Raw genomic sequence first — 19,410 nt, 5'->3', positions numbered from 1 at the left:
GGCTTAAGAAATTATTTCTTTTCCTTTTTTTAATATTTTAGTTTGGAGATTGCCGTTTTTGTTTGCAATGCTTGGAGATTGACGGATATGAAAATGATTTATAAGGATATTGCCAGTTTTGAAACTAATAAAACGTCATTGTGTCGGCTACTTAGTGAAGAAAAATATATTTTGATACTGAACAATAATATAATATGTAAAAGCAATTTATATGCCTATCACTTAAACTAAAATATCCGGAAGTTCGGGTATATATTCACAGGTTTCGACAGAGTTCACGACATTCACAGTTGATCACATGCGAGCGCTAAGTGGTTCTTATTGGCCGCAGCGGAGATTGCCGTATTTGGTACGCACTCGGCTATGGAGATTGCCGCTTTTGACCCAAATATTAATTTTTCACTGTGATTTGTATACAGTTAAGACCGCTTTTGGTTCTTACAAATAGTTTTATCTAACAAGATAATAAAAAAACGCAACAGATGGCGTCCCTAACTCAAAACAAGAAAAAGTGGAGATGGCCGCCTTTGATTTTACAGGTACCTATGCATATTTTATAAAAGTGTGTAGGTAAATAAGTAATATCCTAAAATTGTATATTATATTATGCTGACACTAAAATAATTCTCTTCTCTAAGAAAAATCCGACAATCTGATTTATGGGAACAAAGTGAATAAACAATTACGAAGATTCAATTCAATAACATATTTTCTCTTTTTACCTAGGCAGTTCTTCACTGATTTTTAATACTTGTTCTAATTAAATTTAAATACATTGACAATAAAATGTTGACTATGAAATTAATGTTACTTCCACATCAGAAGACAATAATATCTGACAATATAACGCATTTAAAATTATATATTGTAATTATATTATGTATTGTATAATTATTTATCATTTAACTCTAGCGAAATATCATCATTTATTTTTCCCAATCTCAAGAATTCTCTGTTGACTTTATGTGGCATCACTAGCCCCGACAAATGTGAACAGCGATATTCTTATTCATTGGCGAGCGAGATCCGACACAATTGTTTTCCGCGCGACGAGGGCTCGCAAAACAGCCCACATTTATTGTCGTCGCCAACAAAAAATCGGTGTCGGATCAATGTGAATAGCGCCATATAAAATGCATTTGCCACTGGAACCTCCGATTAAAATACGGATCCGACACACGACAAGTGTGAACGGCCTGTAACATTGACTTTTCCATACAAGGAAAAGTAGAAAGAAAACAGGGACCAGGAAGGCAAAGGATTTCATGGCTGAAAAATCTACGTATATGGTTCAACATGACAACTACAAATCTTTTCTTTCAGAACAACAGTATGCAAAGTACAAATTGCTATGATGGTCGCCAACATTCGAAAAGGGATAGGCACTACAAGAAGACCTTTGCACAGCGTGTTGTGTTACTCTTATTTTATTTGTTCTTTTTGCCAGAGTTAGTGTTTCAGCACCATATGTAAGAACCAAAAGCACCAGATAAAAGTTCTACATGCAATTGAACGAAATCATAAGCTCTACAAAAAAAGATGACATATTGTTGGTGATGGGAGATTTCAACGCCAAGATTGGAAAAGGAAAAGTGGATGAATGTGTGGGAGAATTTGGCTTAGGAGAATGAAATGAAAGGGGGGACAGACTTGTCGAATTCTGCCAAAGCGAGGAGCTGGTAGTAATTAATACATTATTTAAATTACCTAAAAGAAGACTTTATACCTGGATATCACCGGCGGATTCGGAAGATCACATTGTAAGTAACCAGATAGATTACATTTTAATCAAATCCAGATATAAAAACACTATAAAGTCTGTGAGAACATACCCCGGAGCTGACGTAAATTTAGATCATAATCCATTAGTAGGCGTAATGAAGATAAAACTGAAAAAGATCCAAAAACAAAGAAATATACCACGATTTGATGTCTCAAATATAAAAGAAGAACCTGTACGTCAGAGGTTAACACAAGAAATAAATGATAACTTAAAGCAAATCAAACAAGACGTGATAAAAACAACAGATGTTAATGACAAATGGAACATGATACAAGAAACGTTAGTAGAGGCAGGAAAGAAGGTATTACCCACAAAAATAATAAAAAAACAGAGGTGGATGACTTCAGAAATCCTAGATCTAATATAGGAAAGAAGGAAACATAAAGGCAGGAGTAAGGCAAAATACAAGGAAATACAGAGATTAATAGAAAAAAAAAATAAAAGAGGCCAAATCCACCTGGCTGGCAAATCAATGTAGTGAAATAGAAGAATATTCTAAAAAGTATGATAGCTTTAACATGCACAAGAAAATAAAGGAAATCACAAATACACAGTGAAAAAAGAAAGATGGCCTTCTTAAAGACATAAATGAAAAATTATTATAGAAGCCAAAGAGAAATTAAAAAAGTGGAAGACATACATAACAGATCTTTTTGAGGATAATAGACAAGAACCTGAAGAAATCGACAGCGAAACGGGACCAGAGATCATTATGGAGGAAATCGAACAAGCAATACGAAACGCAAAAAACGAAAAAACTGTAGGTCCAGACGAAATACCTGCGGAATTACTGAAATGTCTAGACGATGAAACTCTACCTGTACTACTGGATCTGTTTAATGAAGTATATAAAACTGGAAAAATCCCTCAGGAATGGTTGGTATTCACCTTTGTAACAATTCCAAAAACAATATATGCCAAAGATTGTTCGGACTATAGGACAATATCACTATATAAGCCATACCCTCAAAATATTTCTAAAGGTGATTTATGGAAGATTATACAGAAAGCTAGAATTATGATATGGATGATATCCAATTTGGGTTCCGCAAACAACATTTGGACTTAGAACAAGAGAGGCATTGTTTGCGTTTAATGTCCTCTAGTCCTCTCTCAAAGATGCTTAGATATGAACCTGGATATTTATTCCTGTTTCATCGACTTACAAAGCGTTTGACAGGGTCCGACATGAAAAACTAATAGAATTATTGAAAAACAGAGATATAGACAGATGAGATTTACGAATTATCATCAATCTGTATTGGAATCAAAAGGCCAATATAAAGATAGAAGAACAAAAATCCGAGAATATTGATATAAAGAGAGGAGTCAGACAGGATTGTGTTCTGTCGCCGCTACTGTTTAACCTCTACAGTGAAGCCATATTTCAGGAAGCGACAGCGGAGCTAAGTGATGGAATTTCTATAAACGGAAGAATAAGAATAGTAAATAACATAAGATTCGCTGATGACACCGTTATAATGGCAGACACCCTGGAATCGCTACAAGAATTGCTAAATAGAATTAACGATTATTGCATTCGATACGGACTAAAAATAAACAAAAAAAAACTAAATTTATGATTGTCTCAAAAACAGAACATGGAAATGAAAGGTTAATAGAGCAAACCCAAATAGAAAAAGTGAAGACATACAAATATCTGCGGGAACCTGGGTTGATGACAAAAATGACCAAAGCCAAGAAATTAAAGTCCGAATTGAAACTGCAAGGCAAGCATTTATAAAAATGAAGACACTGCTTACAAACAAAAACCTTATACATGTTAATTGCAGTTACCTCTCAGATTGAGGGCTCTAAGATGCTACATATTTTCTATATTGCTATACGGAATGGAAGCTTGGACATTGAAGAGACAACACATAAGAAGAATAGAAGCGTTCGAAATGTGGTGTTACAGAAGAACTTTGAAAATTCAGTGGGTTCAAAGGATTACCAATGTTGAAGTACTACGACGTTTAAATAAGGAGTTAGAAATTATGAAGAATATAAAAACTAGAAAACTGGAATATTTGGGTCACATTACCAGAGGAGAAAAATATGAGTTGCTGAGAATTATTATGCAAGGAAGGATCCAACGAAGAAGAAGCATATGAAGAAAACGCATCTCCTGGCTGAGGAACCTTAGAGAATGGTTTAACTGTATAGTTCATTACAATTGTTCAGAGCAGCAGCCAACAAAGTGACCATAGCCATTATGATATCCAACCTCCGATAGAAGAGGGAACTTTAAGAAGAAGTAAAACACATTGGTTAAATACCTTTATTTAAACAAACTGGAATATTATACTTGAAAATGTTATTCAATCTACAAAAGGCAGATCATACGAGTTCCTTTGTATATCAGTTGTCTAATTATCTCGGTCTAAGCGAATCTCATGCCCTAGATATTTGTAAGCTATTACTTAGTTGATGATCTGACTTTCAATCTGAATTTTATCAATGACCACACAGTTGCGTCATACATTTTGTCTTTGAGGTGTTAATTTTAAGACCAATAATTATTGTTTTTGGCTCTTCATAAAGCGTTTTCAGCATTTTTGTTCCTTTATCAACTCTATTAGATATTAAAACGATGTCATCAGCAAATCTTATACTAAATTTATAATCAAGATGCAGTAGAAATAAATAAACAAAGCAAGACACGTTAAATGCTACTAGGAGCACTCCCGAATCATAATTTACAATGTATAAACTTTGAAACTCATGGTTTGGGATTACAATGTATATACATTGTTAATTATGATTCGGGAGTAGCATTTAACTTGTCTTGGTTTGTTTATTTCTACTGCATCTTGATTATAAATTTAGTATAGGTGGTTCATATCCTCTCCATTATTTATATTAATCCCCCTATTGTCCTTTCGTTCCATTCGCGTGATATTCGTGTACAGCTGTAAACAATTTTGAGGAGATATACGTCGGAAAAATGAAAGAATACCCATCAAAGAACATATAAAACACGCTGTATCTTCCTGTCACAAAGAAAATTATCCAGTGCAAGTACATGTAACAATAATTATTACATGTACTTGCGCTGGCCAATTTTTTGTGTGACACGGTGACAGGAAAATACAGCGTGTTTTATATGTTCGTTCATGGGTATTCTTTCATTTTTCCTACTGTATTAATATCACACTGTCTAATTCCACGTTCTATTCAAAACTTTTTGGTATCTTCATGAAGTGGGACACAAGCTGTGCCAGTTTCGTAGATACTCTTAATCAAGACACCATATCGGTAGTTAATGCGACTGTCAGCCAATGCTCGGAGCATCTTATGATGATGTATAATCTATAGTATCGAACAACTACTATTAAGCGACCATTTTTGAAGTTATACTTCTTTAGGCGCGATTGAGATTGAGGGTGAATTTATATTGATCTGCGCGCATGCGCACACCGACAGTATGGTATTAGTCGTTATACGGGCTCTGATTGGGTGTTGAAATGATCTGTCAATAATAAATAATTGTTCAATATGAAGGTAAACAAATATATAATATATTAGTTTTATTGTTGTGAGGACAGAAACAAAAAAGTTTATAATTGTAGTGACATTTAAATAGTTTTTAAAAGCAACAGGTACGTAATAATTGTAAATGTATCATAGGTACCTACCTATTTGAACCTACCAAAATACATAGTATGTAATACTTTTATTTACATAAGTTGATTACCATCAAAATTTCTATCAATGTTCACCTAATATATTGTTTTCTTGTATTTTTTCAATTCTAAATCATTTCAATTCAAAATCAAAATAATTTAATTTAATTCAAAAATGTCAAAAGCTTAATCCGTTTAGTTAGTCGATCTTCGCACATAATGACACATTGCCTCCGTGGCGAAGCGTTTAAGGCGAATGAACCCCAATATACCAACCGCGCTGATAGCTGGTTCGAATCCCAATAAAAACTTTTATTTTTTATTTTTTTATACATTTTATGATTGTAAGTATATTCATCATATAATTTTATTTTCAGAAAATACGTATTTAGTTAAAAAATTTTCCGACAATTAATGTTCAGAAATCATTTGTGGCATTTTTAATGTGTTTGTGTGTGTTTTAATCTTTTATTATTTTAATTTTTGGCACTGTTTTAATAAAAATGTTTGAGAAGTAGTTAGTATAAATTAGTTTAATATTTAAATAAAATATAAATAAAAAGTATATTAATTTCGTTTAAATCATATAATAGAAGTATAACTTCTTACGTGCGTACAAAGTACACACACATTCTTTTTTTTAATTCTAGTTCTAAACAGTCCTCTCGTATACGAAATAAGTAAAATTTAAATGGTGTTTGGAAAAATAAATAAAACTTGAAATAGACCTTATTTTATTTATAAAATAAATAACAGTGAAGTATATACAAACTTAAGATATATTAATTTAAGAGTCCGAAAATGTGCAGCTTAAGGCAAAATTTATTCGTTATTGGCACCATTCTTCCCCCTTATTCTAAGACTCTTCTACAGTCCTTGATCAAATGTTTCAGCTCTTTCGAAATTTATACGGTTAAAAATAACGACATTGACTATTTCGTATCACAATCCTTATTTATTTGTAAAAACCGAATATAAAAAGTTTGTTCCGAACAAAATTATCTCGAAAATTAAAAACACAACACCCAAATAAGTACGACGAAATACAAATTAGAAATTCATAATAAAGTATATTAAAATTATTGTTTGTACAAAACTAGCCCTTTTGATTTCCTTCCCAAAACTTTGGTGCTAACGATCAAAATTAAATCACAGAAATAAATGCCATCTCTCAATTTTCATATTACGAATTTCTATGGAGTTACAAATTCTCGTGAGCAGTCTAAAAGTAGCTCTACATCTAGGCCATACAAGTCTTATGCTATTAAATCCTTTTTGCATAAAATCGCCCTTGCCTAGCTATCTGTTTACATCAGCTATTTCCATGCAATTTTCGGATACCACTTTCACTGTTACCAACAGAAGAAATATATTAAACATTATCTTAAGATATTTCACTTGAAAATTTCAGTTCAAAATTAAATATAAATAATAATGAGACTAGTAAAAATGACCCTAATGAAGACCGATAATAGAGTAAGGATAGAAGGAAGCCCAACATGAAAATTTGAAGTTAAAAGGGGATTAACGCAGGGAGATCCGCTGTCCACAGTACTCTTCAATTTCTTGTTGAAGACAATATTAAGAGAGAGTGGAATACGAACGAAAGGTATGATCGATGACAACAGAAGCCAGGTTCTGGCCTTTGCGGACGATGTAGTGCTAATGGCAAGAACTGAGAGGGAACTGCTGAGGATTTTAAAACTCCACAAGGAAGAATTTCCTGTAGCTGGCTGTATACCATTAATTACAAGTAAAATTTAATAAAAAATTTTTGGTTTGGTAAAAGGTATATTAGTTTAAAAACCGCTATAGGGCTACAAACAGAAACAAAACGTGTTCGCTCTGTAACAAGAGCATCATCAGTGTTACAAGAACATGGTGAGCCAACCAAAAAATACAAAGGTCAAAGCCTTTCAAAGACAGACTAAAAGTCTTATATAGATGCCAACATGACAAAATCCAAAGGATGGTTAAAATTCCTATGGCTAAGGCCCTAGGGCAACATATGACTCCCACACGTGGTAAGTGGCTCAATAGGTAACAAGTAGGTCATTATGTTACAAGAGGTGACAGGCAACCAAGTGTGGGAGTCATGTGTTGCCCTAGGGCCTTAGCGATAGGAATTTTAACCATCCTTTGGATTTTGCCATGTTGGCACCTATATAAGACTTTTAGTCTGTCTTTGAAAGGCTTTGACCTTTGTATTTTTTGGTTGGCTCACCATGTTCTTGTAACACTGATGATGCTCTTGTTACAGAGCGAAAACGTTTTGTTTCTGTTTGTAGCCTATAGGGGCTTTTTAAACTAATATACCTTTTACCAAGCCAAAAAAATTTTTATTAAATTTTACTTGATTTTAAGACTCTTTGAAGTAAAGGCTAAGCAGTATGCACTGAGGATTAATGAGCAAAAAACAAAGTATGTGGAAATGAGAAAGACCGCATATGAAGAAACACCATAGACAACGAGAGTAAAGAGTATTGCTTCAAAAAGGTGACGGAGTTTGAGTATCTAGGTGTAACTCTTAACAAGTAAAGAGGAAGAAAGCCAAGAAATTGAGAAGATAATTTCGAGAGGAAGGAAGATTGTCGGAGCCCTACACAAACTACTAAGAGCAAAAAATATTTCCAGAGAGGCAAAATTGAGACTACACCAATGAACTGTCAACACGGATGGAATGACCCCGTTCCATTCAAACAGTGAAGCCGGATTGCGGCTAACATACAAGTGAGAGGTCCTAGAGAGAGACAGAGCAGGGAAAATTTTCTACAACATTCCACCAGAGTTGCCAGATGTGATTTTATAAATCCCCCACTAAGAAACTGAAATTCCTTCAAATTGAAGCTCAAACCCCTTAAATTTAAATTTTTGCAACATTTTAAAAAATTAGTAGTCAAATGTAGAGAACAGTAAACCAAAATTATACTACTTATCAACAGAAGGCCCTGAAAATAATTCATATGTCTTATCGTCTTCGATTATATGAGAGTATAAAATACAGTTCTATGTATATACGCAAATTTAATTTACCACGACCCCTTAAAAATCTCTCATAATTGTCCCCCACAACCATTTCTGCTTAGAAAAATTCTTCTAGACGCTTTCAAATTATTCCAAAATTGTGGGAAAATACCCCAAGCTGGCAACACTGACTACCACTATCAATTTTTTTTTACGAAAGATGGCGATTATCTTCTATCCTTCCCTGACTAGACTCTCTCATCCTGGCCGCATTAAATTCACTTCTTGCCCATTCCATCCGTGTTGACAATTCATTGGACTATACCGAACAGTGATCCAGCCCACAGTTATTTACGGAAGCGAAACATGGGCCATGAACAAAAATTAAGAAAAGATGTTGAATATCTGGAAGCGGAGTGTCCTAAGGAAGATATTCGGGGGAGTAAAAGACAATGAAGACGTTTGGAGGAGACGAACAAATGCGGAGATTAGAGAGCTGTACCGGAAACCAGAAATAAGTCAGATCGTCTGAACAAAGAGACTTAGTTGGTTAGGTCATCTTGCGAGAATGGCTGACGGAAGGTGGGCAAAGGACTCGCTGATAAGAGGGGAAGGAAAGACGAGAAGAGGACCACCAAGAAAAAAGTGGCTAGAAGCGTCTAAGGAAGACCTGGAAATAATCGGGATAACAAATTGGAGAACTGCGGCCATGGACAGGAGAAAATTGAGGAAAACCGTGGAGAAATTCCAAGCCGTGGGCCTATAAGGCCTGTTGAGCTACAAATATATATTTTGTTCCAATTTCTATTGAATATATTAATTTCTTAATTTTGTGTTTTGTTTTGCTATTTTTTTCTTCAAAAAATAGTTGGCCTTCTCCCTCTTTCATCTTCAATAATCTATCTTTATATTTTTAATAATTATCTTCTATCCTTTCTTCTTTCTATATCGTCGACGATGGGTAACCACCACGTAGAATGAACCAAATTAAGGCGGCAGCTGTCTTCGAGACCATGCAGCTTCTTGAAGACAAAATGGCAAACATCTAAGACCTACCCACATCATCTGGAGCCAACAACGTCCAACTACATCCTGCACAGCAAGCAAAATAATCCAAGTACCATTTTATTGTAAAACTATAGGCAAGATTTGCTTGTATACAGGGTGTTTCATTAATAATTGTACATATAGTAACTGGAGAAACCTTAGCACAAAATACGAAGATTTGACCTAAAACATCTAAATAAAATGTGGTTCCTTACTGAGTTACCTAAAAATTTAAAAACTATTTTTGCTCAGCATTTTAAAACTATTCGACGTATCGTTTTCATACTTGGCAGGAAGTATAGATAGTACTGTACAAGCTACTAAATTATGATAAACAAACGTTTCTAGCTACTACCAGAGGCGTACGACAGGGGATAGTGAATGGTTGACCATTCTCAAATTCTACGCCACTGGACGAATTACTATTTTAGTGCCATTTTTAGATTCTCCAATACTTTCTACCTAAATCATATACTCCTCATTGGTAACGATAAATTCATTAGTTTTCGAGATATTTAAAGTTAAATATGAAACGGCACAGTTATTTTGATTAATTTATGATATGATTCATATGATTAAAATTAAAAAATTATTTGTACCCAGTACTTTAAAACTATTTGGCGTATCCTTATCATACTTGGCAGAAAGTGTAGGCACTGTACACCTTACTAAATTAAGATAAATAAACGTTTCTAGCTACTACCAGAGGCGTACGACAGGGGATAGTGGCTGGTTGACCCTTCCCAAATTCTACGCAACTGACGAAATTGCTATTTTAGTGTAATTTTTTGATTTTCCAATACTTTTTATGTTAATATACTGTTCATTCGTAACGATAAAATGATTAGTTTTCGAGATATTTGAAATTAAAAATGAAGCGACACAATACATTAATCAAAATAACCGTGTCGTTTCATTTTTAACTTCAAATATCTTGAATACTAATGACTTTATCGTTACGAATGAAGAGTATATTATTTTCATAGAAAGTATTGGAGAATCCAAAAATTGAACTAAAATAGCAATTCCGCCAGTGGCGTAGAATTTGGAAAGGGTTAACCATTCACTTTCCCCCGTCGTACGCCTCTGGTAATAGCCAGAAACGTTTGTTTAACGTAATTTAGTAGTTTGTACAGTACCTATACTTTCTGCCAAGTATGAAAAGGATACGTCGAATAGTTTTAAAATGCTGAGCAAAAATAGTTTTTAAATTTTTAGATAAAACACCCTGTAACTCAGTAAGGAACCACATATTATTTAAGTGTTTTAGGTTAAATCTTCGTATTTTGTGCTAAGGTTTCTCCAGTTACTATATGGACAATTATTAATGAAACACCCTGTAGTAGTGCAGTCATTGAAGCTTTTTAGCTCAGAAATTTTTTACTACGAACCGATTTACATGTAATTTTGGAATTAGGCTTATCCTACCCTTAACTTCAAAAGTGATATTGACCCGAACTCCGTTTTCACCCTGGGGGTGGTTGCCACCCCTTTTCGGTGATGGAATTTTTTTTTCAAAATAACCTCAGATAGATATGTAGAAGACCTAATTTTAAGCAACAAATGTTTTACAAAGTTTTTTCAAAAACCCAATACTTTTCAAGTTATTGGCAATTGAAAATTCGGAATTTTCTCACGATTTTCACAGTTTTTTGCAAATACATATCTCCAAAAATATGCATTTTAACGATAATATTATACTGAACAAAATTGTAGCAGGTAAAAAAATGAACAAATTCTTTTTTTAAAGAGTGTTCTAAGTGTAATATTAAGCGAGATATTGAAGATCAAAGCCGTTTTTTATATTGTGTGAAATTTAATCGATGTATTCAATGCCATCTAGCGTCAAAGCGAATAAATTTTATGCATGCTAATGAGAAAGGATTTTATAGTGCCTAAAATAAGCTTTAAAATGAGCACTGTTAAAAGTCTTTTGTACGTAAAATGAGTGAGCTGTAATGAAAAAAAGAGGAACATCTAATGGTTTTTTTTAAATCAATGGATTTCATAAGTGCCATTTCCACCAAAATTAAAATTAATGGTATTCCGTCTAGAATCAACTTTAATATAAAGATTTTGATGGATTATAGCAGTTTTGCTGCTTTGGAAAACATATTTTTTGAAAATATCACGATTTTAAGAAAAAAAAATTTCGAATTAAAAAAAAAACAACCTTCTTTTCATAATATCTAAAAAATAATGAAAGATACGTAAAACAGTGTAATAATAAAAAAAATAGGTTTTTCCAAAAAAATTTTGGTTTGTTTTTTCTCTCACACAAAAATTGACGAAGATATGATTGATTGAAGAGCGCGCGGTAGCGCAACCACAGTCTCTCCCTCGAGCCCTTTAACCCTTCACCGTTTCAAAATAAAAGGTTTTTCACTACATATTATAAAGAAAAAATTGTTGCTCTTTTAATTACTTTCAAAATGGTTTTTTATAAGTTGTGCTAGCTTCAAAATTGAAGTAGTTATGGCCCAAAAACTAAATCATACATATCCAATGTTTTAATTTAGGGGTAGTTTTAAGGGTTAAAGAACTTGAGCATATGATTTTCCAGCATAGCTTTTTCGAGAACGTGGAACGATATTTAAATCCTATTTAGTTTATCAAAAGAAATTTTTTATACAATTTTTAATCGAGGCGTTGATTTTAAGGGTTGAAAGGGGTTAACAATTAAATAATTAAGATAGAGAACGTAAAATATTATTTACTCTATATTTAAGTCTTCTTATTAAACCAAATTAATTTTTTGTAATTTTTTTCTATTTAGTGGTTGTTTTTAAGGGCTGAAAGGGGGTTAACAATATGATAATTAAGATAGAGAACGTAAAATATCATTTTTACTCTATATTTAAATCTTTTTATGTCATACTAAATTAATTTTTTTTTAAATTTTTTCCATTTTGGGGTTGTTTGCAAGGATTGTACGATTTTCAAGGGGATGAAAATGAGTTTAGCATGAGGTTATTGTGTTAGAAAACACTTGACAACGTCACTCTTTATTATTAAACACGTTTTCTGGCGATAAAATGGCTCAATGTCAATTTTTCCATTAAGGGGTTGTTTTCACCCCTTAAAAATAAAAAGCGGAGTTCGGGTCAATATCACTTTTGAAGTTAAGGGTAGGATAAACCTAATTCCAAAATCTCATGTAAATCGGTTCATAGTAAAAAATTTCGGAGGTAAAAACCTATTTTACGCTTCAATGACTGCACTATATTTAAATATCATTTCATTAAAATGCACAAAATTCAAATTTCAATACATTCAAAAGTAGAAAGACGCCATATCTATATAATGCGCCATAGGGAATTTGAGCGACTCCAGGTAATATTAGAATGCAAAATCGAAGATAAAAGGGGTATAGGAAGAAAGAAGAAATCCTGGCTCCGAAATATCAAGCACAGAACAGAGAGGAATTTGCCATATTGATCGCCAACCTCAATAGAGAAGACACTTAGGAGGAGGAGGATTGTTTTTAATGCTAAATAAATATGATTATAGTTAATTTTAAATTTTATTTGTCCCTTCAAGACTCATTGTTCATTTTTTCGACTAAGGCAAGATGAACTGACACCTGAGTGACTGAGCTAGGCGAAGTCTTAGCAATCGGCTTCCATAGTTGGAGTTTTATTGTTATACATTAACTTCCCAACTTTCTGTAGGAGTTCGAATGTTTCAAAAATAGCTTTAAAATAAATATTCTGACGGCACGTCATTGACAGATGACATTTATCATGAAAAATCTTATAATAAGACAAAATTAATGAAAAAGAAAAAACAAAAATATTCTAATCATCATCAAGTAATTCCACAGATTCCTTATTTCTTGTATAGCCCTATTTTACGTATATAAAATATATAGTTATAAGCTGTACACATTTGTTAATCAACTCGCTGCAGAATGGGTCGGTCACTCTAGAATAAAATGTCAATTATCGGAGATGTAGCTAAAATTATCAGTACTTATTACAAGAAGATCTCTAAAATTATCGATTTGTATCCCGAGTGACATTTCGACAGTTTTAATTTCACGACCCGAAGGGGAGTGAAATTATGTCAAAGTGTCACGAGGGCAAAACAAATCGATAATTCGAGCTCGAGAGTAATTTGATTATTTCATGAATAAAACTGGTTTTTAAACCATTGTAACTAATATTTTATTGATATCTTCGCCTGAATATTTGCTAAACCTGTTCCTGGTGTTCTCTTTGATAAGTTGTAAAACATTAATTGTCATTAATGTCACTGAATGTTCAATTATGCGTAGCAATGAAGGGCATCTGACGTAATACTTGACGACGGGAAATTATCAAAAATTATCGCTGTAATTTTTATTTCTGTAGCTTTCTATTGGTCAAAATCTCTATGAATGAAATAATCTATGTAAATTACTGGAAAAATTAAGAGAAATATTACATTTATATGGGATTAAGCCATAATTGATTGTAATAAAAAACAGATTTTATATTTGTTTTTGACCTTTCGATTTTTACTCCGGAAACCGTTTACAAATTAGAAGGCCTTTTAAAAATCATAAATTAAAGAAAGAGGTTTCTACGATTTTTGCAGTTAGTGGTCGCTGTTTTTGGCCAAATTTGACAGGCGACTCATCTGGCCTCGATCTTGCACGTAGATAGCCAAGTTTCGAGTTGAACCTTGGGGTCGATATCGAATTCTGATTTGTTTTGTATTGTGTATGTATAGATGATGTGTTTTTGACTTTCTAGTAATTCATTAATGTAGACATATTCTTGTTACTGACTTCTAGGCTGCTAAATTCTGTTGATAGGTTTGTCATCATCACTGATGATGGAATTGTCATGAAAACGTTCTGTGCTGTAGCCCGAATGGGTCTTTTTAATATAAATATGTATAACTTTTATACAGGATTTTTAATATTTTTTGTGATTTATGGTCTACAGGTGACTATAGGAAATTTACAGGTACCTACATTTTCCTCTTTATCTTTTACGAATATAACATAAATACAACTACTATTCATATGGTAAGTTGTAGGCAATTTTTTGAGGTTATTTCTGCTAAAATTAGGGTTTTAGTATATAAAAACCTTTTTCTACGACCGTTTAATAATATACTCATTATTCGCTATTTTTAAATAGATAATAACACCCATTACTTTACCCGTGAGTAATAATTCATTACTCACGGGCTGAAGTTACTCGCGGATCATTACTCACGGGTTGAAGTTAGATTCAAGTGGTGCATGGCACTTTTAATATACCTATTACCAAATAAAATTACTTAAACTTGTTTATTTAATAAAATGTTCATTGTAATTTATATGAACAATTAAATTTGAAAAATGTTTAAAGGATTCTTAACTTTAACAATGGGTTAGTATATTTTTTACGTTTAAATTTCAACATTCGACATTTTAAGATTGACGTTATAAAAAGGTAAACAATAAACAATCGGTATTAATTTCGTAAAAGGACTTACGGATATGAAATTCATATCAATGAATTCTGTTTTACTTACTGTTCATTGTACAATAGATTTTAATTGAGAGCACACGTTCTTTTTCATGCAATTGCCTTAAAATATGTCTTATTTTTAAAAGCCACCGCCATTCCATGACATAATGACAACTGTTTATTGTTTCATAAGCTCAACGAGTGTAATTCTAACAGTGTTGCCATAGTTATATAAAATATATTTTCTTATGAAAAATAAAATATTTCGTTTTAAATAATGTTAGTAGGTAGTTGATAATTATATTTTTCTACTAATCCAAATAAAAAAGGTCGTAGACAAAGTATAGTATTCTACTTGCATGTAATGGCTATTACTCACTCTGATGAATTACTACACTCGCCTACGGCTCGTGTCGCAAACTTCATCATCGTGAGTAATAGCCATCATTACATGCTCGTTGAATAATATACTAATTAATCACAATAGAAGGATATCTCTCGATTTAATAATAATTTCTATTACGTATATTAAAATTGTTTCATATATTCACAATAAAAAATAGCACACAAAGTATTGCCTTTAAGGCCGGTATACTCGTACACGAAGCCAGTAAGAAAGCAAGTAATGTTGGCAGGTTACTTGCCTTTTGTAATCGTTTACTTAAGTCATATGTTACTTGCCTTGCCTTAAAATATAACTTAAGTAAACGTTTAGAAAAGGCACTTGCTCACTTTCAGACGTAGCTTCTTCTAATTTATAAAGCTGAAGATGACAAATGCCAAAACACCTCCTGAATATTTCTAGCCCAGTCGGGATAGCATTTGACCTTGCATTACGAGCTGACCCAAATTTTATTTCTCTAATCTTTAGTGGGTGTCAATAGTAGTGTAAATTTAAAATCTCGACTGAATTCCACCGTTGCGTTCGCCGCCATCTTGATTTTAAACGACAACCGTTTTTACTCAATATCTCCGCCATTTTCAACTTTTCGACAAAAAGTGTGGAAACTGAAATTGTTGAAAATGCGATTTTCTATAATTTCGTTTATTATAATTTTTTTCGTGCGGTCGATCTTTTCCGAGTTATGGGGGGGAAATAGTGACAGTTTGAGCATAATTATTGAATTATTGGATTATCTCGTTTATTATTCGTTTTACAACAAATAAGTACCTATACAAAAATGAAGAGAATTAAATTGTGTACGATTTTAATCTCTTTCACTTTTTGATAAAATCAATATTTAAGGTAATACGTATGAGGTAAATGTGAGAGCGTAAGACTTGATTGATTTTATAGCAATTGTTTTTGTTCAATATCTCCGCCATTTTCAACTTTTCGACAAAAAGTGTAAGGACTGAAATTGTTGCAATTACGATTTACTACAACTTTTCGAGAGAACCAGTGGCGGGTCTACGAGGGGGGGGGGGAAGTGAGTAAATTTCTCCCAAAAAAGCCCAAAATTAAAAAAAATTGTTGAAATATAAAAATATGTTACATATGAAACTGACATGAAACTTAAAATATCGAAAGACAACTGCAACCCATAAAACCGGCTAATTAATAAGATTAAGTGAAATTAATGCATATAAGTTATGTCTCTTATGCACTTACTTTGGTTGGTGTTTCATTGGGAGTTTCAAAAATTGTATAAAATATAATTCTCTTTATTTTTGTTTGTATACAATAATTATGTCGTAAAGTTAATAATAAATAAGACAATTAAATAATTATACTTTCCCTCCGCTTCCACTATTTTCCCCCTTAACTCGGAAAATACTGATCGCATAAAAAAAATTGTGCAACAGAAATTGTAGGAAATTGCATTTCCAACAGTTTAAGTTCCTACCCTTTTTGTCGAGAAGTTGAAAATGGCGGAGATATTCAGCAACAACGGTTCTCCTTTAAAATAAATATGGCGGCTAATTCAAGCGCGGAATTCAGTCGAGATTTTAAATTTACACTAATATTGATCTCCCCTAAAGGATAGAATTATACAATTTGGGGCAGCTCGGAAACAAGATTCAATTCGATAATTATGCCCCCCCCCCACCACCACTTTTTACTATTTTCCCAATTAACTCGGAAAATATCAACCGCATAAAAAAAATTTAAAAATAATTTGAAGGAAATCATATTTGGAAACAATTTTAGTTGAAAATGGCGTAGATATTGAACAAAAACAATTGCTAATAAATCAATCAAGTCTTAAAGTTCCAAAATGACACAAACTCTAGGCATCGGATAAAAAAGTTTATTTGAAGAAAGTGTATTTTTTTGTTCTTCTTAATGGCGGTACAGGCTCGTTTTTTTAATATTGTATTTAATTACAGAGTAATTTCCACATATTAATATATTTTTCAAATTCGGCTCTGTACCGCCATTCTTTATTATTGGGACCGTGCAAGTTCGGCAAAGCGACCTCTATTTCTACGCTCTGTACTTTTATTCGCACTTTTAATTATATTGGCCAATTATATTAGTCCTGGTTGCTGGATAATTGTCAAGACCATAGTCCAAAAAAATAATAAGAAGAAAAAATAAGATGCAGGTTATGTTTAGCAAACGTAAACAATTGACCATTCCAAATCACGTGATATAATATGGCCGGCAGTGGGCAAAAATTTAATAATATAGGGTTTACATCAGTTTTTGTAAAGAATATCCTGTTTGGTTTTGTTTTTTATTGTTAATTGTGCACCAAATTGTGATAGCAATTAAATATAAACTAGTTTATCGCCTACATAACTGAATTATCCCATAGTAGTTATTGACACAAACTGGTAACTAATATGGGATAATTCAGTTCTGTAGGCGATAAACCACTTAATATTTAATTTGTTATCACAATTTCGCAGATTTCCCTACACAATTAACATACAAAAACAATCAAACAGGATTTTATTTACAAATTAATGTCAATGTAAGGTTAGATTTTGCCCACACCCGGCCATGTTTGACGTTTCATTGGAATGCCTAATTGTATGTAGTAAATAAAATCAGTTATTAAAATGCAGTACTGCAAGCAAAATACAATTAATTAAATTTACCTTTATATAATAATTGCATATCATATCAATATTGTGGAGCAATATATAATTTTTCTGCGTCAATGACAGAAGGTATGAAATATACGTCAATTTGACAATTTCAATTGACAATATGAATTATTTAAGATAGTTGCAATATTTCTCCGCGACTCGCGCACGGTCGTTTCTCGTTTCCCTTTCCAAGTACTTGCACACCGCGAATATTACGAATACGTGTGCCAAATATCTCGAAAAAATATTCAAAATTACAGCCGCAATCTTGGAACGCGTTTTGGCTACCTGTTGATCGCTACTGTATCACCTTAAGCTCGCGTGATTACCGCATACGTACTACCTTAAATATTAATTTTAGCAAAAAAAATAAAGAAATCAAAATTGTGTAGAACTTAATTCTCTCCATTTTTGTATAGGTACATTTTTGCCGTAAAACTAATAATAAACGAGATAATTCAATAATTATGCTCTAACTACCACTATTTTCTGCCATAACTCGGAAAATATTGGCCGCACGAAAAATTGTAGGAATATAAATTATAGAAAATCACATTTTTAACAATTTTGGTTCTCTTACTTTTTGTCGAAAAGTTGAAAATTACGGAGATATTGAGCCAAAACGGTTCTCATTTAAAATCAAGATGGTGGATTTTAAATTTACACTACTATTGACCCCCCCCCCTAAAGATTATAAAAATAAAATTTGGGGCAGCTCCTAATGCAAGGTTAGGCTTGTTATTCGTCTAACCCGACTGGACTAATCAAATAAATTTTGTTTTTACAATTTGTGGTTTCAATTAGAGATTAACGATCTTTATTACTTCACAAGCCACTTTAGAGAGATGCTATTCATTAATTAATTTTTTTTTTCGTAAAGTGTAGATGTTCAAAAATAAAAATATATTGTAAAATTAACTACATCTTCAATAAAATTGACATTCATCAACATTTCAGTCGCGTTAGTCTCAGATCGAACTCTAAATCGGTATATCGAGGTTGTGTTTTTCGATATAGCGCCTTCTTGCGGTGGCGATCAGCTGTTCCTTGCGTTCCTGGAACGACCTGCTGCGCTCGGATGCAGATCTGGGAAACGAGGAGGCGGCAGTGTTGAAGGACGTTTTACTGCCGCCGGAAGTGGAAGCTCCTGTTACGTTAGAACTAGGTGAAATAGACGAAGTTGAAGGTAGGCTAGTGGTAGTTGCTGAAGGTTGCTCGGGCGTGAAGACGACGCGTCCCTCTAGGATGTTTGTTATTGTTATGTCTACGTTTCTAGTTACATCTAAAAAATTAATTGTTTGTTATAAGTAATATACATTTCTCTTATATATTAACGTATCACCCAAATGCATCAAAGATAATTTTTATCAATATTTTTTAATTGAGGCGTATAGCCTCAAAACCTGCTAGATCCATGTTTAGACATTTTTTAGGAGGCTTAAAAACATTAAAAATGTCAATTTTCCAAAAAGTATTCGGCAAAATGGCACACTAATTTGTCATTTTC

At 32.8% G+C, this 19,410-nt stretch overlaps 2 protein-coding genes across 3 annotated transcripts in view; both read right to left on the bottom strand.

The window, feature by feature from the left end:
* Window positions 1–19,410, bottom strand: part of LOC114337532 (facilitated trehalose transporter Tret1-2 homolog) — a 337,833-nt gene that overhangs the window by 238,201 nt on the left and 80,222 nt on the right. The gene's annotated exons all lie outside the window — the stretch shown is intronic.
* LOC114337535 (lipid droplet-regulating VLDL assembly factor AUP1) overlaps window positions 6,127–19,410 on the bottom strand; it is a 48,941-nt gene continuing 35,657 nt past the window's right edge. Inside the window, exons 6-7 of one of the 2 annotated variants that reach the window (XR_007696337.1) lie at window positions 18,214–19,185; window positions 6,127–17,069 (exon numbers count right to left, since the gene is read on the bottom strand). Coding sequence is in view for 1 of the 2 variants with exons in the window: in XM_028288004.2 (XP_028143805.1) it covers window positions 18,884–19,185 (302 nt within the window). In the remaining variant the exon portion in view is untranslated. Of the gene's footprint in view, window positions 19,186–19,410 lie in introns of both variants that reach the window. The other variant, XM_028288004.2, reaches the window with a different exon arrangement.

Source organism: Diabrotica virgifera, chromosome 2 (assembly GCF_917563875.1).
Source record: "Diabrotica virgifera virgifera chromosome 2, PGI_DIABVI_V3a".
NCBI lineage: Eukaryota > Metazoa > Arthropoda > Insecta > Coleoptera > Chrysomelidae > Diabrotica > Diabrotica virgifera.
This window is presented reverse-complemented; position numbering and strand designations above follow the sequence as displayed.